Below are 27,895 nucleotides of genomic sequence, written 5' to 3'. Positions count from 1 at the left end.
TACAAGCCAGAAGGGAGTGGCATCATATATTTAAAGTGATGAAAGGGAAGAACCTACAACCAAGATTACTCTACCCGGCAAGGACCTCATTCAGATTTGATGGGGAAATCAAAAGCTTTACAGACAAGCAAAAGCTAAGAGAATTCAGCAACACCAAACCAGCTCTACAACAAATGCTAAAGGAATTTCTCTAAGTGGAAAACACAAGAGAAGAAAAGGACCTACAAAAACAAACCCAAAACAATTAAGAAAATGGTAATAGGAACTTACATATTGATAATTACCTTAAACGGGAATGGATTAAATGCTCCAACCAAAAGACACAGGCTCGCTGAATGGATACAAAAACAAGAACCATATTTATGCTGTCTACAAGAGACCCACTTCAGACCTAGGGACACATTCAGACTGAAATTGAGAGGATGGAAAAAGATATTCCCTGCAAATGGAAATCAAAAGAAAGCGGGAGTAGCAATACTCATATCAGACAAAATAGACTTTAAAATAAATAATGTTACAAGAGACAAGGAAGGACAGTACATAAAGATCAAGGGATCCATCCAAGAAGAAGATAAGGCAACTGCTAACAGCTATGAAAGATGAAATCGACAGTAACAGAATAATAGTGGGGGACTTTAACACCTCACTTACACCAATGGACACATAATCCAAAGAGAAAATTAATAAGGAAACACAAGCTTTACATGACACAATAGAACAGATGGATTTAACTGATATTTATAGGACATTCTATCCCAAAACAGCAGATTACACTTTCTTCTCAAGTGTGCACAGAGCATTCTCCAGGATAGATCACATCTTGGGTCACAAATCAAGGCTCAGTAAATTTAAGAAAATTGAAATCATATCAAACATCTTTTCTGACCAAAATGCTACGAGATTAGAAATGAATTACAGGGGAAAAACCGTAAAAAACACAAACACATGGAGGCTAAACAATACACTACTAAATAACCAAGAGATCACTGAAGAACTCAAAGAGGAAATCAAAAAATACCTAGAGACAAATGACAATGAAAACACGATGACCCAAAAACCCATGGGATGAAGAAAACGCAGTTCTAAGGGGGAAGCTTATAGCTATACAAGCCTACCTCAAGAAACAAGAAAGATCTCAAATAAACAATCTAACCTTACACCTAAAGGAACTAGAGAAAGAAGAACAAACAAAACCCAAAGTTAGCAGAAGGAAAGAAATCATAAAGATCAGAGGAGAAATAAATGAAATAGAAACAAAGAAAACAATAGCAAAGATCAATAAAACTAAAATGTGGTTCTTTGAGAAGATAAATTTGACAAACCATTAGCCAGATTCATCAAGAAAAAGAGGGAGAGGACTCAAATCAATAAAATTAGAAATGAAAAAGGAGAAGTTACAAGAGACACCACAAAAATACAAAGCATCCTAAGAGACTACTACAAGCAACTCTATGCCTATAAAATGGACAACCTGGAAGAAATGTACAAATTCTTAGAAAGAAATAACCTTCCATGACTGAACCAGGAAGAAACAGAAAATATGAACTGACCAATCACAAGTAATGAAATTGAAACGGTGATTAAAAATCTTCCAACAAACAAAAGCCCAGGACCAGATGGCTTCACAGGTGAATTCTATCAAACATTTAGAGAAGAGCTAATACACATCTGTCTCAAACTCTTCCAAAAAACTGCAGAGGAAGGAACACTCCCAAACTCATTCTTTGAGGCCACCATCACCCTGATACCAAAACCAGACAAAGTTACTACAAAAAAAACAAAATTACAGACCAGTATCACTGATGAATAGAGACGCAAAAATCCTCAAAAAATACTAGCAAACAGAATCCAACAACACATTAAAAGTATCATGCACCATGATCAAGTGGGATTTATCCCAGGGATGCAAGAATTCTTTAATATATGCAAATGAATCAATGTGATACACCATATTAACAAATGGAAGAATAAAAACCATATGATCATCTCAATAGATGCAGAAAAAGCTTTTGACAAAATTCAATACCCATTTATGATAAAAACTCTCCAGAAAGTGGGCCTAGAGGGAACCTACCTCAACATAATAAAGGCCATATATGACAAACTCATAGCCAACATTGTTCTCAATGGTGAAAAACTGAAACCATTTCTTCTAAGATCAGGAACAAGACAAAGTTGCCCACGCTCACCACTATTATTCAACATAGTTTTGGAAGTTTCAGCCACAGCAATCAGAGAGGAAAAAGAAAGAAAAGGAATCCAAATCAGAAAACAAACCCACAGCAAACATCATTGTCAACTGTGAAAAACCGAAAGCATTTCCTCTAAGATCAGGAACAAGACAAGGATGTCCACTCTCACCACTATTCAATATAGTTTTGGAAGTCCTAGCCACGGCAATCAGAGAAGAAAAAGAAATAAAAAGGAGTACAAATTGGAAAAGAGGAAGTGAAACTGTCACTGTTTGCAGATGACATGATACTATACATAGAGAATCCTAAAGATGCCACCAGAAAACTACTAGAGCTAATCAATGAATTTGGTAAAGTTGCAGGATACAAAATTAATGCACAGAAATCTCTTGCATTCCTATACACTAATGATGAAAAATCTGAAAGAGAAATTAAGGAAACACTCCCATTTACCATTGCAACAAAAGGAATAAAATACCTAGGAATAAACCTACCTAGGGAGACAAAAGACCTGTATGCAGAAAACTATAAGACACTGTTGAAAGAAATTAAAGATGATACCAACAGATGGAGAGATATACCATGTTCTTGGATTGGAAGAATCAATATTGTGAAAATGACTATACTACCCAAAGCAATCTACAGATTCAATGCAATCCTTATCAAATTACCAATGGCATTTTTTAAAGAACTAGAACAAAAAATCTTAAAATTTGTATGGAGACACAAAAGACCCTGAATAGCCAAAGAGGTCTTGAGGGAAAAAAATGGAGCTGGAGAAATCAGACTCCCTGACTTCAGACTATACTATAAAGCTACAGTAATCAAGACAACATGGTACTGACACAAAAACAGAAATATAGATCAATGGAACAGGATAGAAAGCCCAGAGATAAACCCACCCACCTATGGTCAATTAATCTATGACAAAGGAGGCAAGGATATACAATGAAGAAAAGACAGTCTCTTCAATAAGTGGTGCTGGGAAAACTGGACAGCTACATGTAAAAGAATGAAATTAGAACACTCCCTAACACCATACACAAAAATAAACTCAAAATGGATTTGAGACCTAAATGTAAGACTGGACACTATAAAACTCTTACAGGAAAACATAGGAAGAACACACTTTGACATAAATCACAGCAAGATCTTGATCTACCTCCTAGAGTAATGGAAATAAAAAGAAAAATAAACAAATGGGACCTAATGAAACTTCAAAGCTTTTGCAAAGCAAAGGAAACTACAAACAAGACGAAAAGACAACCATCAGAATGGGAGAAAATATTTGCAAACGAATCAACGGACAACGGATTAATCTCCAAAATATACAAACAGCTCATGCAACTCAATATTAAAAAAACAAACAACCCAATCCAAAAATGGGCAGAAGACCTAAATAGACATTTCTCCAAAGAAGACATACAGATGGCCAAGAAGCACATGAAAAGCTGTTCAACATCACTGATTATTAGAGAAATGCAAATCAAAGCTACAATGAGGTATCACCTCACACCAGTTAGAATGGGCATCATCAGAAAATCTACAAACAACAAATGCTGGAGAGGGTGTGGAGAAAAGGGAACTCTCTTGCACTGTTGTTGGGAATGTAAATTGATATAGCCACTATGGAGAACAGTATGGAGGTTCCTTACGAAACTAAAAAGAGAACTACCATATGACCCAGCAATCTTACTACTAGGCATATACCCTGAGAACACCATCACTCAAAAAGACACATGCACCCCAGTGTTCATTGCAGCACTATTTACAATAGCCAGGTCATGGAAGCAACCTAAATGCCCATCAACAAACGAATGCATAAAGAAGTTGTGGTACATATATACAATGGAATATTAGTCAGCCATAAAAAGTAACGAAATTGGGTCATTTGTAGGGATGTGGATGCATCTAGAGACTGTCATATAGAGTGAAGTAAGTCAGAAATAGAAAAACAAATATTGTATATTAACGCATATATGTGGAACCTAGAAAAATGGTACAGATGAACCGGTTTGCAGGGCAGAAATTTAGACACAGATGTAGAGAACAAACGTATGGACACCAAAAGGGGAAAGCAGCAGGGGGTGGGGGTGGTGGTGTGATGAATTGGGAGATTGGGATTGACATGTATACACTGATGTGTATAAAATGGATGACTAATAAGAACCTGCTGTATATATAAAAAAAAAGTATTGTATGCTCAATCCTTAAAACATTCAAGTCTCAAACTTGTACCAGGAACCCACAAGCTGAGAAAGCTACATAGACCCCAAGGTAGACATATACTACAATGCCAACTTCAGATCTTTTGAGAGAGAAAAACAGAAAAAGAGCAGCCCAAATAGAAAAAAAAACTGAATTATTCAAGGAATTTCCCCCATTCTGTAGGTTCAGCAAGCCTTCACAATGCCTGCTCAGCAGGATTTCATTATTGGTATGGATCAATAACTTTCTATATTCTCTTCTTCTCTTCTCTAAATGGGCATTTATTGCATTTATACTGTCCCTAATACTATATATTTTCTTTATATATATATCTTTTGCTATCTTTTTATTTTCAACCTTTATTATTATGTTCTACATGTTTCTTGAAAAATATGTAGAGATATTCGTCTCCTCAATTTGATATTCCTCTAATCTTGATAAGAAACACCAGCCCTCTAATAAAATTTAATATATTGCTAAGCAGGATTCATTCATTCCTTACATTTTACATTTATTGTTTATGTAGAAGTGTTCTCATTTTTTCCCACCTTGATCAGGTTTCCTAGTGTGACATCCCCACCCTTTTGCATTCTGAAGTTCTTCCATGTGTCTGCATTTCTCTAGTGATTATCCTCCCATTTTAAACTATCATATTTAAACTGTATTCCTCTACTATTTTAAAATTAAATAAGTTGCAGTTAAAGATGGCAATGTAGAGGGATCCTGAACTCACCTTCTCCCATGGACACACTTAATCTACAGCTACACACAGAACAATTTCTTCTAAAAGAACCCCCCCCCCCAAAAAAAACCTCAACTAGCCAAGAGCCTCCCACACATTGGCCAAATTAGAAAAAACCCACATTGAAGTAGGTAGGACAGGTAGGACAGACTCAATCTCAGATTATGCTAAAACATCATAACCCCCACTCCAGGTGCAGCAACCCACAATCAGGAAGGAACTTACTACAAGTTTCTCCATGAAGAGCTAATGGTTCGAACCTTATATTTGGTTCCTGAACTTCTAAGACCTGCAACTGAGAGATGAGCCTCCCAAACATCAAGATTTGAAAGCCAGTGAAGCCTTTGTCCATGAGATCCACAAGACTATAGGAAACTGAGAAACAGTTCTCAAAGTGTTTGCACAAGCTGCACAAGACTACTCCCCAGGGCCTAGAGCAGAAGTAGCCCACTGACATACCCAATCTTTCCGTGAAAGAAGCCTATTAGTTTAACTTCATAGATGTGGCCTGAACAGAAGGCTTCTAATTAAACTCATATCTAAGAGCAGACTGTAATCCTCCCCAGAGACCTCAGAGTCTAGGCACTATCTTCATGCTCTCTCTCTGCCTTGTTCCCAGAGATGAGCCTGTACACACATCTGTGCCCCAGTTTTTGTGGTTTCCACCCCTTGTTTGCCTTGCTCTGGTAGCCAATGGGTCTTACATCTGTAGGTTCTATAGCACTATAACAAATGGAGAAAGAATTCTTAACCAGTTATTCCCCCAGGGCACAGCACAGAGGTAGCAGACTGAAACATACCCCGAATGTTTCCGTGAGAGAGGCTTATTTGCTTATCTTAAATCTTCAGCCTCGGGAACAGGCTTCTTATTTGACACACATTTAGAGACAGACTGAAATAATTTTCAAAGACCACAGAGACCAGCAGGTGCCATCTTTGCCCTTTCCCTCTGTCTTATTCTAGGTTGTCACAAAGAATGTCACTTGTTAAATCAGTAAACAAAGGATGTTACAGCCATCAAGCCATCAGCTACTGCAGCCTCCCCAACCCCCTGCACCCACAGGTGCACCCTGAGGGATTCAGGATGGAGAAAACAGGATACTGGACCTAGACAGTTAAGGTGCATATCAAAGGAATGATTTCAATGAGCCCAGATACTTGCATCTTCCCACACATAGAAAAGTGCTATATTATTAACTTGAGATGTCTGGTTTTTCTTTAGTTAACAGTAATCCTTTGATGTTCTGACAATCTGTTTGTTTGTTGTTTGTTTTTGCAAAAACTCCTATATATCCTGGCTCTTCCTTTACCTCTAAGGAACAGTTCCTCAGAGCTATCTGAGAGGCTGTCCCCTGGGCTTAAGTCCTCAGTATGCCTGCTGAATAAAACATAATTCTCAATTTTTAGGTTGTGCATTCTTTTCAGTTGACATTGGTATCTCCCAGAAAAGAGTTTGTGCAGACATCTGGCACCCTGACTTTTGAGGCTGCTGCCCAAAGAACACATCCCTTGACAGCCTGGCTCTGGTGGTCAGCAGCGCTTATTTTCACAGGTTCAATGGGATGGTAGCAAACAAAGAAACAGTTCTCAACTGGCTATCACATCAGGTCTCAGAGCAGAAAGAAATTCCCATCTGAAAGTTTTCTCATGGAAGAGGTATATTTGTGTACTTTAAAAGCTGTTTGCTGAGGGTCCAGCTTCCAATCAGACTAAATCTATGTTTTGACTGAGATCTTCCCCTTTAGGAACCTGGTGGTTTTGGCACACCCTCAACTGGGAGCCACTAAAAATGAACTAGGTTGCTTGGACAATCACAAAGGTTTGAGAGACAACAAAGACCTAGGGTGAGGTTGAAACATAGTGATCATCCCCTGCATGTGGCCACTCCTTCAAGACTAGGAGAGGTAGCTGTTTTCTCTAATGCATAAAAACCAACAAAGAGTGTCAAGGAAAATGAAGAAACGGAAGAATATTTTCCAGACGAAAGAAAAAGATAAAGCCTCAGAAGAAGACCTTAATGAAATGCAGATAAGCAATTTAGCGTATACCTTACAAAATAACAGTCATAAAACTGCTCGCTGAGGTCAGGAGATCAGCATATGAGCTAAGTGAGAATTTCAACAAAGAAACAGAAAATATAAGAAAATACCAAACAGAAATCAGAGCTGAATAATACAATAACTGAACCGAAAAATACAATAGAAAGGTTCAACAGAGACCAGATTAAGCTGAATAAGTAATCAGAAGACTCAAAATAAGGCAAAGGAATTCATCAAATGAGAGTAGCAAAAAAGATAAAGGAATGAAAAAGAGTGAAAATAGCATAAGGGACTTATGGGACAATATCAAGTGGACCATTATTTACATTATAGGGGTCCAAAAATGAAAAGAAGAAGAAAAAAGGGCAGAAAATTGGTTTGAAAAAATTATGGCCAATAAATTCCCTAACGTGGGGAAGGAAACATACCTCCAGATCCAAGAAGACAATAAAGTTCCAAATAAGATGAATCCAAAGAGACTCTCACCAGGACACATTATAATTAACTTACCAAAAGTTAAAAACAAGGAGAGTGTCTTAAAAGCAGCAAGAGAAAAACAACTTGTTAAGTATAAGGGAACCCTCATAAGACTCTCAGCAGGTTTTTCAGCATAAACTTTGCAGTCCAGAAAGGAGTGGCAAAATATATTCAAATTGCAGGAAGAAAAAAAAAAACTACCAACCAACAATACTCTACCTGGCAAATTTGTTCTTCAGATTAGAAGAAGAGATAAAGAGTTTTCCAGAAAGGCAAAAACTAAAGGAGTTTTTCACCACTAGACTGGCTTTAAAAGAAATGTTAAAAGAACTTCTTTAAGACAAAACAGAATAACAGTAGTTAGTAACAGGAAAATATGTGAAAGTATAAATCTCACTGGTAAAGGTAAATATGTAAACTTTAGAATAATCTAATGTTGTAAGGGTCGTTAATCACTTATAATACTAGTATGAAAGTTAAAAGACAAAAGTAGTAAAAATAACAACTACAGTAACTTGTTAATAGATACACAAGATAAGAAGAAGTAAGACGTGACATCAAAAACAAAATGGGGGAGGGAAATAAAAATGTAGAGCTTTTATCTTGAGCTCAAGATGGTGAAGTAGAAGAATGTGGACTCATCCCTTCCTACGGAAACACCAAAATCACAACTAATTGCTGAACAACCATGGACAGAAAAATGCTAGAACCTACCAAAAAAGATACCCTAAAGCCTAAGACAAAGAAGAAGCCACAATGAGACGTTAGGAGGGGCACAATCACGATAAGATCAAATATCATACCAGCCAGGTGGGTGACACATGGACTGGAGAGCAATTGTGCCACAGAGGCCCTCTCACAGGAGTGAAAGTCCTGAGCCCCATGTCAGTCTTCCCAGCCTGGGGGTCCAGCAATGGGAGGAGGAGCCCCCAGAGAATCTGGCTTTGAAAGCCTGTGGGGTTTGATCACAGAAAATCCATGGGACTGGAGGAAACAGAGACTCCACTCTTGAAGGGGGCACAGAAGGTTCTGTGTGGACCAGAACCCAGGGGAAAAAAAGCAGTGACCTCATAAAAGACAGGGCCAGACCTACCTGCTAATATTGGAGGGTATCCTGCAGAGGTGGGGGGTGGCTGTGGCTCACTGTGGGGACAAAGACACTGGCAGTGGCAGTTCTGGGGAGTATTCATTTAGTGTAAGCCCTCCCAGAGGCTGCCATTAGCCTCATCCAAAAGTGTTGGGTGCCCCAGGCCAAACAACAAACAGGACAGGAACACAGCCCCACCCATCAGCAGACAGGCTGCTTAAAGTTTTCTTCAGCATGGCCCTGCCCACCAGAGGGACAAGAGCAAGCTCCACTCACCAGTGGAGTCCCTTTATCAGGAAACCTGCACAACCTCTTACACACCCTCAACCACCAGAGGACAGACAGAAGCAAGAACTACAATCCTGCAGCATGTGGAACAGAAACCACTATCACAGAAAGTTAGACAAAATGAGAAGGCAGAGGAATACCTCCCAGATGAAGGAACAAGATAAAACCCCAGAAAAACAACTAAGAGAAGTGGAGATAGGCAATCTGCTGGAAAAAGAATTCAGAATACTGATAGTGAAGATGATACAAGATGCTGGAAAAAGAATGGAGGCAAGGATTGAGAAGGTTCAAGAAATGTTTAACAAAGACTTAGAAGAATTAAGAACAAACAAACAGAGATGAACAATACAATAACTGAAGTGAAAAATAGACTAGAAGGAATCAATAGCAGAATAACTGAGGCAGAAGAACGAATAAGTGACTTGGAAGACAGAATGGTGGAAATCACTGCTGCAGAACAGAAAAAAGAAAAAAGAATGAGAAGAAATGAAGACTGCCAAAGAGATCTCTGGGACAACATTAAATGCACCAACATTTGTATTATAGGGGTCCCAGAAGGAGAACAGAGAGAGAAAGGACCCGAGAAAATATTTGAAGAGATTATAGTTGAAAACTTCCTTAACATGGGAAAGGAAATAGCCACCCAAGTCCAGGAATCACAGAGAGTCCCAGGCAGGATAAACCCAAGGAGAAATACGCCGAGACACAGTAATCAAATTGACAAAAATTAAAGATAAAGAAAAAATACTAAAAGCAACAAGGGAAAAGCAACAAATAACATACAAGGGAACTCCCATAAGGTTAACAGCTGATTTCTCAGCAGAAACTCTTCAGGCGAGAAGGGAGTGGCACAATATATTAAAGTGATGAAAGGGAAAAACCTACAACCAAGAATACTCTACTGAGCAAGGCTTTAATTCAGATTCAATGGAGAAATCAAAAGCTTTACAGAGAAGAAAAAGCTAAGAGAATTCAGCACCACCAGATGAGCTTTGCAACAAATGCTAAAGGAACTTTTCTAAGCAGAAAAGAATAAGCCACAACTAAAAACGGGAAAATTACTAATGGAAAAGCTCATTGGTAAAGGCAAAAAAACAGTAAATGTAGGAAATCATCCGTACAAAATATGGTATCAAAACCAGCAATTGTGAGAAGAGGAGAGCACAAATGCAGGATATTGGAAAGACATTTGAAATGAAAAGACAAGCAACTTAAAACAATCTTACTTATATATAGACTGCTATATCAAAACCTCATGGTAACTGCAAACTGAAAATCTACAGTAGATACACACATAAAGCAGAAAAAGCATCCCAAACACAACACTAAAGTTAGCCATCAAATCACAAGAGAAGAGAACAAAAGAGGAAGGGAAGAAAAAAGACTAACAAAAACAAACACAAAACAATTAGCAAAATGGCAATAAATACATATATATCAATAATTACTTTAAATGTAAACAGATTAATTGCTCCATCCAAAAGACAGAGACTGGCTGAATGGATACAAAAACAAGACCCATGTATCTTCTGTCTACAAGAGACCCACTTCAGATCTAGGGACACATACAGACTGAAAATTAGGGGATGGAAAAAGTGTTCCATGCAAATGAAAATCAAAAGAAAGCTGGAGTCACAATACTCATATCAGACAAAGTACACTCTAAAATAAAGACTTTACAAGAGACAAAGAAAGACATTACATAATGATCAAGGGAACAATCCAAGAAGAAGATACAACAATTGTAAATATATATGCACCCAAATAAGAGTACCTCAATATATAAGACAAATATTAACAGCCATAAAGAAATCGACAGGAACACAATATTAGTGGGGGACTTTAACACCCCAATTTCATCAGTGGACAGATCATTCAGACAGAAAATCAATAAGGAAACACAGGTCTTAAATGACACATTAGACCAGGTGGACTTAACTGATATTTACAGAGCATCCCATCCAAAAGCAGAAGAATACACATTCCTCTCAAGTGCACATGAAACATTCTCCAGGATTGATCACTGGGCCACAAAGTGAGCCTCAGGAAATTTTAAAAAATTGAAATCATATCAAGCATCTTTTCTGACCACAGCACTATGAGATTAGAAATCAACCAGAAGAAAAAAACTGTAAAAAAACACAAACACATAGAGGCTAAACAATATCCTACTAAACAACCAATAGAAAGAGGAAATCAGAAAAATACCTAGAGGCAGTTTAAAGGGTCTGGAGGAAAAAGAAGTTTGGCAGTCACAGAGAGGGGGTCTGGGAAGCGCCAGGCAAGTGGCTCTCCAGATTAAAGAACTTGTCTGAAGTTAAGGAACTTCTGGACAGAGAGGCTTAAAATTTGGATGCATAACATTTCTCTAAAAGGATCTTGGTTCACGAGCCAGGGGTTGGGCTGAAGCTCCTGTGATGGGAGCTCTGAGTCCAAACCACTGGACTAACAGAGAACCGCAGACCCCAGGGAATATTCATTGGAGTGAGGTCTCCCAGAGGTCCTCATCTCTGAACCAAGACGCAGCTCTACTCAACAGCCTACAAACTCCACTGTTGGAAGCCTCAGGCCAAACAACCACTAAGACAGGAACACAATCCCACCCATAAAGAAAAAAAAAATGAGATGGCAAAAAAATATGTCACAGATGAAGGAGCAAGGTAAAAACTTACAGGACCAATAAATGAAGAGAAAATAGGGAATCTACCTGAAAAAGAGTTCAAAGTAATGATAGTAAAGATGATCCAGAATCTCAGAAATAGAATGGAGGCACGGATTGAGAAAACACAAGAAATGTTTAACAAAGATCTAGAAGAATTAAAGAACAAACAAACAGAGATGAGCAACACAATAACTGAAATGAAAAATACAATGGAAGGAATGAATAACCAAGGCAGAAGAACAAATAAGTGAGCTGGAAGACAAAATGGTGGAAATAACTGCCAAGGAGCAGAATAATGAAAAAAGAATGAAAAGAATTGAAGATAATCTCAGAGACCTCTGGGGCAACACTAAATGCACCAACATTTGAATTATAGGGGTCCCAGAAGAAGAAGAGAAAAACAAAGGGACTGAGAAAATATTTGAAGAGATTATGGGGGAAAACTTCCCTAATATGGGAAAGGAAATAGTCATCCAAGTCCAGGAAGCACAGAGTCCCATAAAGGATACACCCTAGGACAAACACACCAAGACACATATTAATCAATCTAACAAAAATTAAATTCAAAGAAAAAAATATTAAAAGCAGCAAGGGAAAAACAAAAAATAACATACAAAGGAGTCCCCATAAGGTTATCAGCTGATTTTTCAGCAGAAACTCTGTAGGCCAGAGGGAGTGGCAGGATATACTTAAAGTGATGAAAGAGAAAAGCCTACAACCAAGATTACTCCACCCAGCAAGGATCTCATTCAGATTCAATGGAGAAGTCAAAAGCTTTTCAGACAAGAAAAAGCTAATAGAATTCAGCACCACCAAACCAGCTTTACAACAAATGCTAAAGAAACTTTTCTAGATGGGAAACACAAGAGAAGAAAAAGACCCACAAAAACAAACCCAAAACAATTAAGAAAATGGTAATAGGAACATACATATCGATAATAACCTTGAATGTAAATGGATTAAATGTCCCAACCAAAAGATACAGACTGGCTGAATGGATACAAAAACAAGACCCATATATATACTGTCTTCAAGAGACCCACTTCAGAACGAGGGACACATACTAACTGAAAATGAAGGGATGGAAATAGATATTCCATGCAAAGGGAAATAAAAAGAAAGCTGTAGTAGCAATACTCATATCAGATAACATAGTCTTTAAAATAAAGACTGTTACAAGAGATAAGGAAGGACATTACCTAATGATCAAGAGATCAATCCAAGAAAAAGATATAACAATTATAAATGTTTATGTACCCAACAAAGGAGCACCACAATACATAAGGCAAATGCTAACAACCATGAAAGGGGAAATCGACAGTAATACAATAATAGTAGAGGACTTTAACACCCCACTTACACCAATGGACAGATCATCCAAAGAGAAAATAAATATGGAAACACAAGGTTTAAATGACACAATAAACTAGATAGGTTTAATTATTATTTATAGAACATTCCACCCAGAAGTGGCAGAATACACTTTCTTCTCAAGTGCAAATGGAACATTCTCCAGAATAGATCATATCTTGGGTCACAAATCAAGCCTCAGAAAATTTAAGAAAATTGAAATTGTATCAAGCATCTTTTCTGACCACAATGCTATGAGATTGGAAATCAATTACAGGAAAAAGACTACAAAAAACACAAATACATGGAGGCTAAACAGTGCAGTATGAAATCACCAAGATATCACTGAAAAATCAAAGAAGAAATTAAAAAATACACAGAAACAAATGAAAATGAAAACATGTCCCCTAAAACCTCTGAAATGCAGCAAAAGCAGTTCTGAGAGGGAAGTTTATAGCAATTCAATTTCACCTCAAGAAACAAGAAAAATCTCAAATAAACAATCTACCCTACACCTAAAGCAACTAGAGAAAGAAGAACAAAGAAAACCCAGGACAATAGAAGGAAAGAAATCATAAAGATCAGAGCAGAAATAAATGAAATAGAAACGAAGAAAACATCAGCAAAGATCAATAAAACTAAAGCTGGTTCTTTGAGAAGATAAACACAATTGAACCCTTGGCCAGACTCACCAGGAGAAAAAGGGAGAGGTTGCAAATCAATAAAATGAGAAATGAAAAAGGAGAAATCACAACTGACACCACAAAACTACAAAGGATTATAAGAGACTACTACAAACAACTATATGCCAAGAAAATGGACAGTCACAAAAAAATGGACAAATTCTTGGAAAGCTACAATTTTCCAAGACTGAACATGGAAGAATTAGAAAGTATAAACAGACCTATCACAAGTAATGAAATTGAAACTGTAATTAAAAATCTTCCAACAAACAGAAGTCCAGGACCAGATGGCTTCACAGGCAAATTCTATCAAACATTTAGAAAAAACCTAACAACTATCCTTCTCAAACTCTTCCAAAATATTGCAGAGGGAGGAACACCCCCAAATTCATTCTACGAAGCTACCATCACCCTGATACCAAAATCAGAAAAAGATACCAAACAAAAAAAATTATAGACCAATATCACTGATGAACATAGATGCAAAAATCCTGAACAAAATACTAGCAAACAGAATCCAACAACATATTAAAAGGATCATACACCATGATCAAGTGGGATTTATCCCAGGGATGCAAGGATTCTTCAATATATGCAAATCAACAAGTGTGATACACCATATTAACAAATTAAAAAAAAACATATGATCATCTCAATAGATGCAGAAAAAGTTTTTGACAAAACTCAACACCAAGTTATGATAAAAACTCTCCAGAAAGTGGGCATAGACAGAACCTACCTCAACATAATACAAGCCATACATGACAAACCCACAGCAAACATCATACTCAATGGTAAACAACTGAAAGTGTTTCCACTAAGATCAGGAACAAGACAAGGATGTCCAATCTCACCATTCTTATTCAAACTAGTTTTGGAAGAGCTAGCCACGGCAATCAGAGAAGAAAAAGAAATTAAAGGAATACAAATTGGAAAAGAAGAAGTAAAACTTTCACTGTTTGCAGATGATAAGATACTATACATAGAAAATCCTAAAGATGCCACCAGAAAACTACTAGAACTAATCAATGAATTTGGTAAGGTTGCAGGATACAAAATAAATGCACAGAAATCTCTTGCATTCCTATACACTAACAATGAAAAATCAGAAAGAGAAATTAAGGAAACTATCCCACTTAATATTGCAACAAAAAGAATAAAATACCTAGGAATAAACCTACCTAAGGGAGACTTCCCTGGTGGTACAGTGGTTAAGAATCCACCTGCCAATGCAGGGGACATGGGTTCGAGCCCTGCTCCGGGCAGATCCCACATGCTGCAGAGCAACAAAGCCTGTGAGCCACAACTACTGAGCCCATGTGCCACAACTATTGAAGCCTGTGCACCTATAGCCCATGCTCCACAACAAGACAAGCCACCATAATGAGAAGCCTGCGCACCTCAACGAAGAGTAGCCCCCACTCTCCGCAACTAGAGAAAGCCCGTGCACAGCAACGAAGACCCAATGCTTCCAAAAATCAATCAATCAATCAATAAATTTATTAAAAAAAGAAAAACATAAAACCCTACATAAGGAGGTGAAAGACTTGTACTCAGAAAACTACAAAACACTGATGAAAGAAATCAAAGATGACATAAACAGATGGAGAAATATACCATGTTCTTGGATTGGAAGACTCAATATTGTGAAAATGACTATACTACCCAAAGCAACCTACAGATTCAATGCAATCTCTATCAAATTACCAATGGCATTCTTCACAGAATTAGAACAAAAAATTTTACAATTCATGTGGAAACACAAAAGACCCTGAATATCCAAAGCAATCTTGAGAAAGAAAAACGAAGCTGAAGGAATTTGGCTCCCTGACTTCAAACTATACTACAAAGCTACAGTAATCAAGACAATATGGTACTGGCACAAAAACAGAAATATAGATCAATGGCAAAGGATAGAAAGACCAGAGATAAACCCATGTACATATAGTCACCTAATTTATGACAAAGGAGGCAAGAACATACAATGGAGAAAAGACAGCCTCTTCAGTTAGTTGTGTTGGGAAAACTGGACAGCTACATGTAAAAGAATGAAATTAGAATGCTCCCTAACACCATACACAAAAATAAACTCAAAACAGATTAAAGACTTAAATGTAAGACTGGACACTATAAAACTCTTAGAGGAAAACATAGGAAAAACGCTCTTTGACATAAATCACAGAAAGATATTTTTTGACCCACCTCCTAGGGCAATGAAAATAAAAATAAAAATAAACAAATGGGACCTAATTAAACTTAAAAGCTTTTCCACAGCAAAGGAAACCATAAACAAGATGAAATGACAACCCTCAGAATGGGACTAAATATTTGCAAATGAAACAACAGACAAATGATTAATCTCCAAAATATACAAACAGCTCATGGAGCTCAATATCAAAAAACAAACAAGTCTCAAATTCTTTTTAAAGACTGAAATAATATCAAGCATGTTTTCCAACTACAATGGTATTAAACTAGAAATCAATTGCAAGAGGAAAACTGGAAAATTCAAATATGTGGAGATTAAACAAAATGCTCCTGAACAATCACTGGTTAAAGAAGAAATCAAAAGAGAAAAAATATCTTGAGACAAATGAAAATGGAAATAACAACATAACAAGACTTAAGGGATGTAGCAAAAACAGTTTTAAAAGGGAAATTCATGGTGATAAATGCCTACATCAATAAACAAAAGATCTCAAATAAACAAAGTAACTTTACACCTCAAGGAACTAGAAAGAGAACGAACTGAGCCTACAGATAGTAGATGAAATAAAATAACAAATTTCAGAGCAGAAATAAATAAAATAGAAAATAAAAAGATAATACAAAAGATTAATAAAACTAAGAACTGCTTTCTTGAAAAGATATAACAAAATTAACAAACTTATTTAGACCCAACAGCAACAAAAAAAGAGAGGACTCAAATAATAAAATCATAAATGAAAGAGGAGACACTATAACTGACACCACAGAAATACAAGTGATCATAAGACAGTACTCTGAACACCAACAAAGTGGACAACCTAGAATTTATGGAAAATTCCTAGAAACTACAACCTACAAGACTAATCCATGAAGAAATAGAAAATATGAACAGACTGATATTTAGTAAGAAGATCAAATCAGTAATCAAATACTTCCCAACAAACAAGTCTAGGACCAATGACTTCACCGATGAATTCTACCAAATATTTAAAGAAAGTTAACATAAATCCTTCTCAAACTCTTCCAAAAAACAGAAGATGAAGAAACACTTCAAAACTCCTTTTATAAAACCAGCATTACCTTGATACAAAAACCAGACAAGAACACAACAAGAAAAGAAAATTACAGGCCAATAACCCTGATGAACATAGATTCAAAAATCCTCAACAAAATATTAACAAACTGAATTCAACAATACATTAAACGAATCATACAGCATGATCAAGTAGGATTTATTCCAAGGATAAGGATGGTTCAACATAACACAAATCAGTCAACGAGATATACCATATTAACAAAATGAAGGGTAAAAATCATATAATCATTGATATGAATACAGAAAAAGCATTTGCAAAAATTCACATCCATCTATGTCTAAAAATCTGTAACAAAAGGGTATAAAGACAGTGTACCTCAACATAATAAAGGCCATGTATGACAAGCTTACAGCTAATATCACATTCAATGATGAAAAGCTGAAAGTTTTTTCTCCAAGATCAGGAACAAGAGAAAGATGCCCACTCTCACCACTTTATTCAACATAATATTGGTAATATTTGTTAGAGCCAATGGACAAGAAAAAGAAAAGAAAAAGAAATAAAAAGCATTCAAAACTGAAAGGAACAATTAAAATTATATTTATCTGCTTATAACATAATATTATATATAGAAAATGCTAAAGATTCCACTGCTGCCAAAAACACTGTACAATAAATAAATTTGGGTAAAGGATACATAACCATATACAAAAAGAAGTTGCATTTCTATACACTAATAATGAACTATCAGAATAAGAAATTAAGGAGACAACCTTATTTACAATTGTATCAAAAAGAATAAAATACCTAGAAATAAGCTTAACCAAAGAGGTGAAATACCTGTACACTATAAACTATAGGACATTAATAAAGGAAACTGAAGACACAAATAAATGGGAAGATAGTCCATGATAATGGATTGGAATAATTAATATTGTTAAAATGCCCATTCTAGTCAGAGTCATCTGCATATTCAGTGCAATCCCTGTGAAAACTCCAATGATATTTTTCACAGAAATAGAAAAACAATCATAAAATTGGTATGGAACCACAACAAAACCCAAATGGCAAGACAATATTGAGAAAAAAGAACAGAGCTGGAGGCATCATATTTCATAATCCCAATATTAAAGATATAGTCATCAAAACAGTATGACATTGACATAAAAACAGACACATAGACCAATGGAACAGAAAAGAAAGCCCAGAAATAAACCCATACATATTTGGTCAATTAATTTATGACAAAGGAGCCAGGAATATACAATGGAGAAAGGACAGTCTTTTCAATAAATGGTGCTGGGAAAACTGAACACACAAAAGAATGAAAAATGGACCCCTATCTTATATGATACATAAAAATTAACTCAAAATGGATTAAAGACTTGAATATAAGACCTGAAACCAAAATACTAGAAAAATACACAAGTGGCAAAATCTTTGACATACATCTTGGCAATGATTTTTTGAATTTGACACCAAAAGCAAAGGCAACTAAAGCAAATATAAACAAGTGGGACTACATCGAACTGAAAAGCTTTTCACAGAAGAGGAAGCCATCAAAAAATTGAAAATCTAACCTACTGAATGGAAGAAAATATTTGTAAATCATATATCTGATAAGGGGTTAATAGCCAAAATATATAAATAACTCATATGACTCAAAGTGAAAAAACAACAATCCCACTAAAAAATGGGCAGACAACCTGAACAGACATTTTTCCAAAGAAGATCTACAGGCAACCAACAGGTACAGAAAAAGATGCTTAACAAAATGAATCATCAAGGAAATTCAGATCAAAACCACATCTGTGAGAATAGCTAGCATCAAAAACATAAGCAAAAACAAGCCTTGGCAAGGATGTGGAGAAAAGGGAACCCAGGTGCACTGTTGGTGGGAATGTAAATTGTTCAGCTGCTATCGAAAAATAGAATGGGGTTTCCTCAAAAAAATTAAAAATAGGGTAAATCCTGAGTTCTCATCACAAGGAATTTTTTTCTATTTCTTTAATTTTGTATCTATATGAGATGATTGATGTTCACTGTACGTATTGTGCTAATCATTTCATGATGTATGTAAGTTAAATCATTATGATGTATACCTTAAACTCATACATGCTGTATGTCAATTATATCTCAATAAAACTGGAAGAAAAAATTAAAAATAGAACTACCATATGATCCAGCAATTCCACTTCTGGTATTTTTCCAAGGAAAAGAAGACACTAACTCAAAAAGATTATCCTCACCACCATGTTCACTGAAGCATTACTTACAATAGCCAAGACATGGAAACAACCTACGTGTCCATCAATGGATGAATAAAGAAGATGTGGTATATATATATATATATATATACACACACACACACACAATGGAATACTATTCAGCCATAAAAAGTAAGGAAATCCTGCCAACTGCAACAACATGGATGGACCTTGAGGGCATCATGCTAAGTGAAATAAGTCAGGCAGAGAAAGAAAAATACCATATGATCTCACTTATACATGTAATCTGAAAAAAAAATTCATAAATAGAATAGATTAGTGGTTGCTAGAGTTGGGGGGTGGGGTATGGGCAAAATTAGGGGAGGTGGTAAAAATGTAGAAACTTCCAATTATAAAATAAATAAGTCCTGGGGATGTAATGTACAGGATGGCAACTATAGTTAATAATACTGTATTTTATATTTGAAAGTTTCTAGAGAGTATATCTTAAAATTTCTCATCCAAAGAAAAAGAATTTGTAACTGTGTGGTGATCCATGTTAACTAGACTTACTGTGGCGATCTTTTCACAGTGGGTACACATATCAAATCACTATGTTGTAAACTTTAAATAACTGTTATATGTCAATTATACCTCCATAAAAATAATAAAGTAGTTTCCTTTTCGAGGGTGGCAGCGAGCACGGATAGAGCACCATGAAGGCCTCGGGCACACTTCCAGAGTACAAGGTGGTGGGGCGCTGCCTGCGGACCCCCAAATGCAGCATGTCTCCCCTCTACTGCATGCAAATCTTTGCACCTAATCATGTTGCCAAGTCCTGCTTCTGGTACTTTGTGTCTCAGCTGAAGAAGATGAGAGAGTATTCAGGGAAAATTGCCTACTGTAGACAGGTGCTGGAGAAATCTCCCCTGCGGGTGAAGAACTTTGGCTTCTGGCTGCGCTATGACTTCCACAGCACTGAGAGTACCGGGACCTGACCACAGCCAGTGTGGTCACCCAGTGCTACCGAGACATGGGTGCCTGGCACCGCGCCTGGGCCCACTCGATCCAGATCACAAAAGCAGAAGAGATCGCAGCCAGCAAGTGCTGTCGACCAGCAGTCAAGCAGTTCCACGACTCCAAGATCAAGTTCCCACTGCCCTACCAGGTTCTCTGTTGCCAGCACAAGCGACACCTCACCACTAAGAGGCCCAACACCTTCGTTTAGATGCAGGCCCTCCCTGTCCCCAGGTCTGCCCAAATAAAACTCATTGGGAAAACCGGAAAAAAAAAATTATTATATCCTCCAAGATGTTCTTCTTTCCTATTCCATTCCACATCCAACAAAAGGATCTTGGAACACCCCTAATTACCCATACCCTACTATCTGCCAAGCAAGAGGAGTTTTTGTTTGGTTTGATTTTTGGTTTTGGTTTGCTTGTTTGCTATCTCTTCATTAATTCTGCCTCAGTAGGAATTACCTGTCCCGAAGTTTCCCAACCAGTAGGCAGGTATAGCTCAGCTCCTCTACTGCTCCAATCCCTTTCTTCCTCTCTTATTGTGACTCCTGCCTTGGTCTCTCTTGTAAAATTTAAGATTTTAGCCAGGGTTCCACTATGCCTTTAGCCTTGTCTAGGCATCACAAATTAAAAGCTGATGCCTGCTCTACCTAAAGAACTCATAGCACCTGATACCCTTCAGGTTCCACCAGTGAGCTTATTTTCTTTTCTGACTTGCTCTAGACACATTCAAGCTGCCATAGATGTAGAGATTGTTTTTTAAGGATTCTAACCTGCTCATGATTCGTTCTTTAAGAGGATATATCTATATTATTCTTATCTAGGAAATATGAGTTATTTAAAGGAGTAACAGGATAGCATCTAATATTATTGACCACATTCCCTTCCTTGAAAATGTCTCCCATTTTTCTTTCCTATGACACCATTCTTTGAGAACTCCCAAATCTCTCTAGCAGCTCATTCTCTCTCTTTTTTGATGGTAAACAATATTTATTTTCACTGATTAGCAAACAAAAGGAAAATTATTAATACATAATTCAGTTTTGTTTATTCTGATTTTATTTACTGTATTAATTACTGAAATCTAACAGAATCTTGGAAAGCAATTTTTAATGGAACTATAGTTGATTTACAATATTATTTAGTTTAGGTATACAGCATAGTAATTCAGTATTTTTGCAGATTATACTCCGTTATAAGTTATTACAAGATAATGGTGCTAATTACCTGTGCTATACAATACATCCTTGTTGCTTATCTATTTTATACTTAGTCGTTTGTATCTCTTAACCCCACAGCCCTAATTTGTTCCTTCCTGCTTTCCTATCCCCACTGGTAACCATAAGTTTGTTTTCTATATCCGTGAGTCAATTTCTGTTTTGCATATGCATTCATATGTATTATGTTTTAGATTCTACACATAAATGATATCATACACTATTTTTCTTTCTCTGCCTGACTTATTTCAGTAAGCATAATATTCTCTAGGGCCATAAGGCCATCAACATTGCTGCAAATGGCTAAGTAATATTCCACTGTGTGTGTGTGTGTTTATATATATATATATCCCACATCTTCTTTATTCATTACTTTGTTGATGGACACTAGGGTTGCTTCCATGTCTTGGCTAGTACAAATAGTGCTGCTGTAAATATTGGGGCACATGTAACTTTGCAAATTAGTGTTTTCTTTTTCTCCTGATATATATACTAAAGTGGGATTGCTGGATCATATGTTAACTCTATTTTTAGTTTTTTAAGGAACTTCCATACTGTTTTCCATAGTGGCTGCACCAATTTACATTCTCACCAACAGTGTACAAGTGTCCCCTTTTCTCCACATCCTCTCCAACATTTGTTATTTGTAGACTTTTTGATGATAGCCATTCTGACAGGTGTGAGGTGATATCTCATTGCTGTTTTGATTTGCATTTCTCTAATAATTAGTGATGTTGAGCATCTTTTCATGGGCCTGTTGGCCATCTGTATGTCTTCTTTGGAAAAAAAGTCTGTTCAGGTCTTTGATCATTTTTTGATTGGTTATTTGGTTTTTTTTTGATATTGAGTTGTATGAGCTGTTTACATATTTTTGATATTAATCCCTTGTTGATTGCATCATATCTAAATATTTTCTCCCATTCTGCTGGTTGGCTTTTCGTTTTGCCAATGGTTTTATTTGCTGTGGAAAAGTTTTTAAATTTAATTAGGTCCCATTTATTTGTTGATTTTATTTCTTTTGCCTTAGAAGACAGACCTCCCAAAATATTGCTAAAATTTATGTCAAAGGGTGTTCTGCCTATGTTCTCTTCCAGGAGTTTTATTGTTTCATGTCTTACATTTAGGTCTTAAACATTTTGAGTTTATTTTTGAATATGGTGTGAAGAAATATTCTAATCTCATTATTTTATGTGTAGCTGTCTAGTTGGGCCAGCACCACTTGTTGAAGAGACTCTCTTTTCTCCATTGTATATTCTTGCCTCTTCTGTCATAGATGAATTTACCATAGTTCTGTGGGTTTCTTTCTGGGCTCTCTATTCTGTTCCACTTATCTATGTGTCTGTTTTTGTGCCAGTACTATGCTATTTTGAATACTTCAGTTTTGTTGTATTCTCTGAAGTCTGAGAGGGTAATTCCTCTGGCTTTGTTCTTCTTCTCAAGATTGCTTTGGCAACTCAGGGTCTTCTGTGGTTCCATATAAATTTTAGGATTATTTGGTCTAGTCCTGTGAGAAATGTCATGAGTGTTTGATAGGGATTACATGAAATCTGTAGATTTCTTTGGGTGGTATGGTCATTTTAACAATATTAATTCTTCAAAGCCACAAATGTGATATCTTTACATTTCTTTGTATTATGTTCAATTTCCTTCATCAACGTTTTATAGCTTTCAGAGTATAGGTCTCTCATCTTCTTAAGTTTATTCCGAGGTATTTTATTCTTTTTGGTGTGATTTTTAAATGGGATTTTTAAAAACTTTCTCTTGTATCCTGCCACCTTGCTGCATTCATTTATTAGTTCCAGTAGTTTTTGTGTGAGACTTTAGGGTTCTCTATATAAAGTATCATGTCATCTGCAACTAATGACCATTTTACCTCTTTCCTTCCAATTTGGATAACTTTCATTTCTTTTTCTTGTCTGACTTCTGTGGCTAGAGCTTCCAGTACTATGGTAAATCAAAGCAGCAAGAGTGAACATCCCTATCTTGTTCCTGAATTTAGTGAGATGGCTTTCAGTTTTTCACCATTGAGTATGACATTGGCCATAGGTTTGTCACAAATAGGCTTTATTATGTTGAAATATTTTCCCTCTATACCCACTTTGATGAGAGTTTTTACCATGAATGGATGTTGAATTTTATCAAATGCTTTTTCTGCATATATTGAGAAGATCATGTGATTTTTATCTTTCCTTTTTCTAATGTGATATACCACATTGGTTGATTTGCAAATGTTGAACCATCTTTTTGACCCTGGAATGAATCCAACTTGATTATGATGTATGATCCTGTTTATATACTGTTGGATTTGGCTTGCTAATATTGTGTTGAGGATTTTGCCGTCTATATTCATCTAAAATATTTGGCCTGTAATTTTCTTTTTTGTACTGTCTTTGTCTGGTTTTGGTATCAGTGTAATGGTGGCCTTGTAGAATGAATTTGGGAGTGTTACCTACTCTTCCATTTTTTGGAATAGTTTGAGAAGGATAGGTATTAGTTCTTCTTTATATGTTTGGTAAAATTCCCCTGTGAAGCCATCTTTCCCTGGACTTTTCTTTGTAGGGAGTTTTTCAAGTTACAGATTTTATTTCACTCCTAGTGATTGGTCTGTTAAAGTTGTTTCTTCTGGACTCAGTCTTGGCAGGCTGTATGTTTCTAGAAATTTGTCCTTTCTTCAAGGTTGTCCAATTTGTTGGCATATAACTGCTCAGAGAATTCTCTTATAATTTCTTTGTATCTCTGTGGTATCAGTTTTTATTTCTCCTGTTTCATTTCTTATTTTATTTCAGTCTTCTCTCTTTCCTTCTTGGTGAACCCAGCTAAATGCTTATCAATTTTGTTTATCTTTTCAGAAAAACAGCTCTTAGTTTAATTGATCTTTTCCATTTTTTAAATCTCTATTTTCTCTCTGATCTTTATTATTTCCTTCCTTCTGCTGACTTTGATCTGTTTTTCTTTTTCTAATTCTTTTAGGTGGTAGGCTGTTTGAGATTTTTCTTGTTTCCTGAGGAAGTCCTATATCGCTATAAACTTCCTTCTTAGAACTGACTTTGCAACATCCCATGTATTTTGAAAAGTTTTGTTTCCATTTTTATTTGTCTCAAGGTACTTTCTGATTTCCTCTTTGATTTCATTGTTGATCCATTTGCTTTTCAGTAGCATGTCATTTAGTCTTCACGTGTTTGTTCTTTTCCTATTTTTCTTTCTGTAGTTGACTTCTAGTTTCATACAGTTGTGTTCTGAAAAAAATGCTTGATGCAATTTCTACCCTCTTAAATTTTTTGAGGCTTGTTTTGTGGTCTAGTATGTGATTTATCCTGGAGAATGTTCTGTGTTCAATTGAAAGGAATGTGTATTCTGTTGTTTTTGGATGTATTGTCCTATAGATATCTACTAAGTTTAACTGGTCTAGTGTGTCCTTAAGACCACTATTCCTTTATTGATTTTCTGTATGGATAATCTGTCCATTGATATCAGTTAGGTGTTAAAGTTCCCTACTATTATTGTATTATTGTCCCTTTCTTCCTTTAAGTGTTAGTATTTGATTTATATATTTAGGTGCTCCTGTTTTGGGTGCAAATATGTTAACAAGTATAATATTCTCTTCTTGTTTGATCCCTTTATCATTATATAATACCCTTCTTTGTCTTTTGTTATATCCTTTGTTGTGAAGTCTCTTTTGTCTGATATGAGTATTGCTACTCCCACTTTCTTTTTGTTTCCATTTGCATGAAATATCATTTTCCATCCTCTCACTTTTACTCTGTACGTGTCTTTTGCCCTAAAGTGAGTCTCCTGTAAGCAGCATATTGAGGGTCTTGGTTTTTACCCAATCAGCCACCCTATGTCTTTTGATCAAACACTGACATTTAAAGTAATTATTGATAGGTATGTACTTATTGCCACTTTATCACTTGTTTTCCAGTTGTTTCTGTAGTTCTTCTCTGTTCATTTTTTCTTTTTGTTTCTACCATTGTGGTTTCATGAGTTTCTTTAGTAATTCCTTGGTTTCCTTGCTATTTGCTTTTTGTGTAGCTATTATAGGCTTTTGACTTGTGGTTTCCATGAGGATCACATATGTTGACCCATAATTATATCTACAGTAAGTCCCCTACATACGAATGAGTTCTGTTCTGAGAGTGCGTTCATAAGTCCAATTTGTTTGTAAGTCCAACAAAGTTAGCCTGGGTACCCAACTAACACAATCAGCTATATAGTACTGTACTGTAATAGGTTTATAATACTTTTCACAGAAATAATACATAAAAAGCCAACAAACACAAAAGTAAAGAAAACATTTTTAATCTTACAGTACAGTACCTTGAAAAGTACAGTAGTACAGTACAACAGCTGGCATACAGGGGCTGGCATTGAGTGAACAGGCAAGAAAAATTACTGACTGGAGGAGGGAGAGGAGGTGGGAGATGGTAGAGCTGAAGGATCATCAGCAACGAGAGATGGAGGGCAAGCTGCAATTTTATACATGCCTGACGTTGATGACAAAAGTTCTGGTTCCTTGCTGGATTCAATTCTATCTGCCCTCTTGAACAAAAGATCCAGTGATGTCTGGGGGGTAGTAGCTCTTTTTTTCTCATCATAGATGACACAGTTGCACTGGATTGCATTCTGAATGGCTGCTGCAACTTTCATGTACTAAGTTCGGGTCCTGTGCCTCAAAAACTAACAGTGCCTCCTCAAATAAAGAAAGTCCCCTTACCAAATTCCCTGCATTGTGAATCTCTTTAGTTCTTCAGTTACTTCTTCTTCCTCTTTTCTCTCTTCATCCTTTCTTTGGGCTTCCAATTCTATTGTTATTGCTTGGTGCTTCTTAGCAGTACCAGCTACATCACCACTGCTTTTACGCTTGCTTCCAGACATCCTGGGCTTGAAATAAAGACACTGTACTACTATACTCTATACAGTACTGTAAAGTACACAAAAGCACAACCACTTTTAGAAGACGCAGGCATGTGACAATGCATGCCAGACACATGAACTAATTTATGTGATTGGACACGTGAATGCATATTCGCATCTTTGAAAGTTCCCAACTTGAAGGTTCATATGTAGGGGACTTACTGTACATGTTTTAAACTGATAGTCATTTAATTTCAAACACATTTAAAAATATCTACATTTTTTACTCCCTTCTCTTACATTTTGTGGGGTTTTTTATGTTATATTTTACATATTTGTGCTTATTCCTTAACTGTTTATTGTTTTGTGTCCTAGTATGTGTCCTATCCTAGAGAATGTCCCATGCGCTCTTGAAAAAAATGTGTATTGTTTTTTGAATGACTGAATCATACACCCTTATTATGAGCAGGGATTACAACTTAGGTAACCAATGTTTATATATGTTTTAGTATTCTTAAATATATAACTATTTTCACCTGTAACACAATTAAACCTAAAGAAATTTCATCTTGGAATAAATTTTATAGGACTTATAGAAAGAACTTTAAATGCATCTATATTGGTTTGACTAAAATAAGGCACATTACAGTTTCTGAAATGTTGTTAATTTTATTTCTCAATCTAAGCTATAATTTCCCCAGAGTAAAAAAATATATTAAAAAAAAAGTTACCCTAAAAAGAAAATTTTCAGAAAGAGCTAACCTTAAAGTAAATTTCAAATACTAAAATAAGACATGATAATACAACTTACTTAATTGGAAAGATAATGTAAGATGTACTTTACCTCACCAATTCCAAAGTCCCATGATTGCTTAGAACACAATTCTTCCAAAGGGATATTACCCCTAAGGGTTTTAAATAAGAAAGTATTAGCGTGTGTTTTATTCCCTCTGAAAATTATTGTTCTAAATTATGATTCCCAAAGTTGGTTAAAGATCAGAATTATAAGAGAAGTTTTTTTAAAAGATAAGGATTCATAAGCTCTATCTTAAGGAGCCTATTTATTTTGTGTAGGTCAAACTTGATATTTTGTATTTTAAAATCACCCCTTGGGCTTCTCCGGTGGCGCAGTGGTTAAGAATCCACCTGCCAATGCAGGGGACATGGGTTCGATCCCTGGTCCAGGAATATCCCACATGCCACGGAGCAACTAAGCCCATGCGCCACAACTACTAAGCTTGCAGTTTAGAGCCACAAGCCACAACTACTGAAGCCCTCATGCCTAGAGCCCATGCTCTGCAACAAGAGAAGCCACCACAATGAGAAGCCTGCGCACTGCAATGAAGAGAAGCCCCTGCTCACCGCAACTAGAGAAAGCCCACGTGCAACAATGAAGACCCAATGCAGCCAAAAATAAATAAATAAATAAATAAATAAATAAATAAATTTATTTATTAGGGAAAAAAAAACCCTCAAGTGATGAGGATCTTCACACACACAGGTTTGGAAGCCATGTTCTAAATCACTTTCATAAAATATGTTTTAAAATTCAAGTTTTAACATCCTGTTTTTCATTCATAAGTTTCTGAATATTTGGAGGTTTGACAACAAAGAACCTAAGTTGT

General features: G+C 36.2%; 1 protein-coding gene and 1 pseudogene across 1 annotated transcript in view; one reads left to right on the top strand and one right to left on the bottom strand.

Annotated features, from left to right (window-relative positions):
• The window catches only part of REDIC1 (regulator of DNA class I crossover intermediates 1), a 69,475-nt gene that overhangs the window by 11,157 nt on the left and 30,423 nt on the right, over positions 1–27,895 (bottom strand). The window contains 1 exon segment of the mRNA XM_059934552.1: positions 27,115–27,175. Coding sequence (XP_059790535.1) covers positions 27,115–27,175 — 61 coding nt within the window.
• Positions 19,897–20,408, top strand: LOC132372784 (large ribosomal subunit protein eL20-like; annotated as a pseudogene).

This window comes from Balaenoptera ricei, chromosome 10 (genome assembly GCF_028023285.1).
Source record: "Balaenoptera ricei isolate mBalRic1 chromosome 10, mBalRic1.hap2, whole genome shotgun sequence".
NCBI classification, from domain to species: Eukaryota; Metazoa; Chordata; class Mammalia; order Artiodactyla; family Balaenopteridae; genus Balaenoptera; species Balaenoptera ricei.
This window is presented reverse-complemented; position numbering and strand designations above follow the sequence as displayed.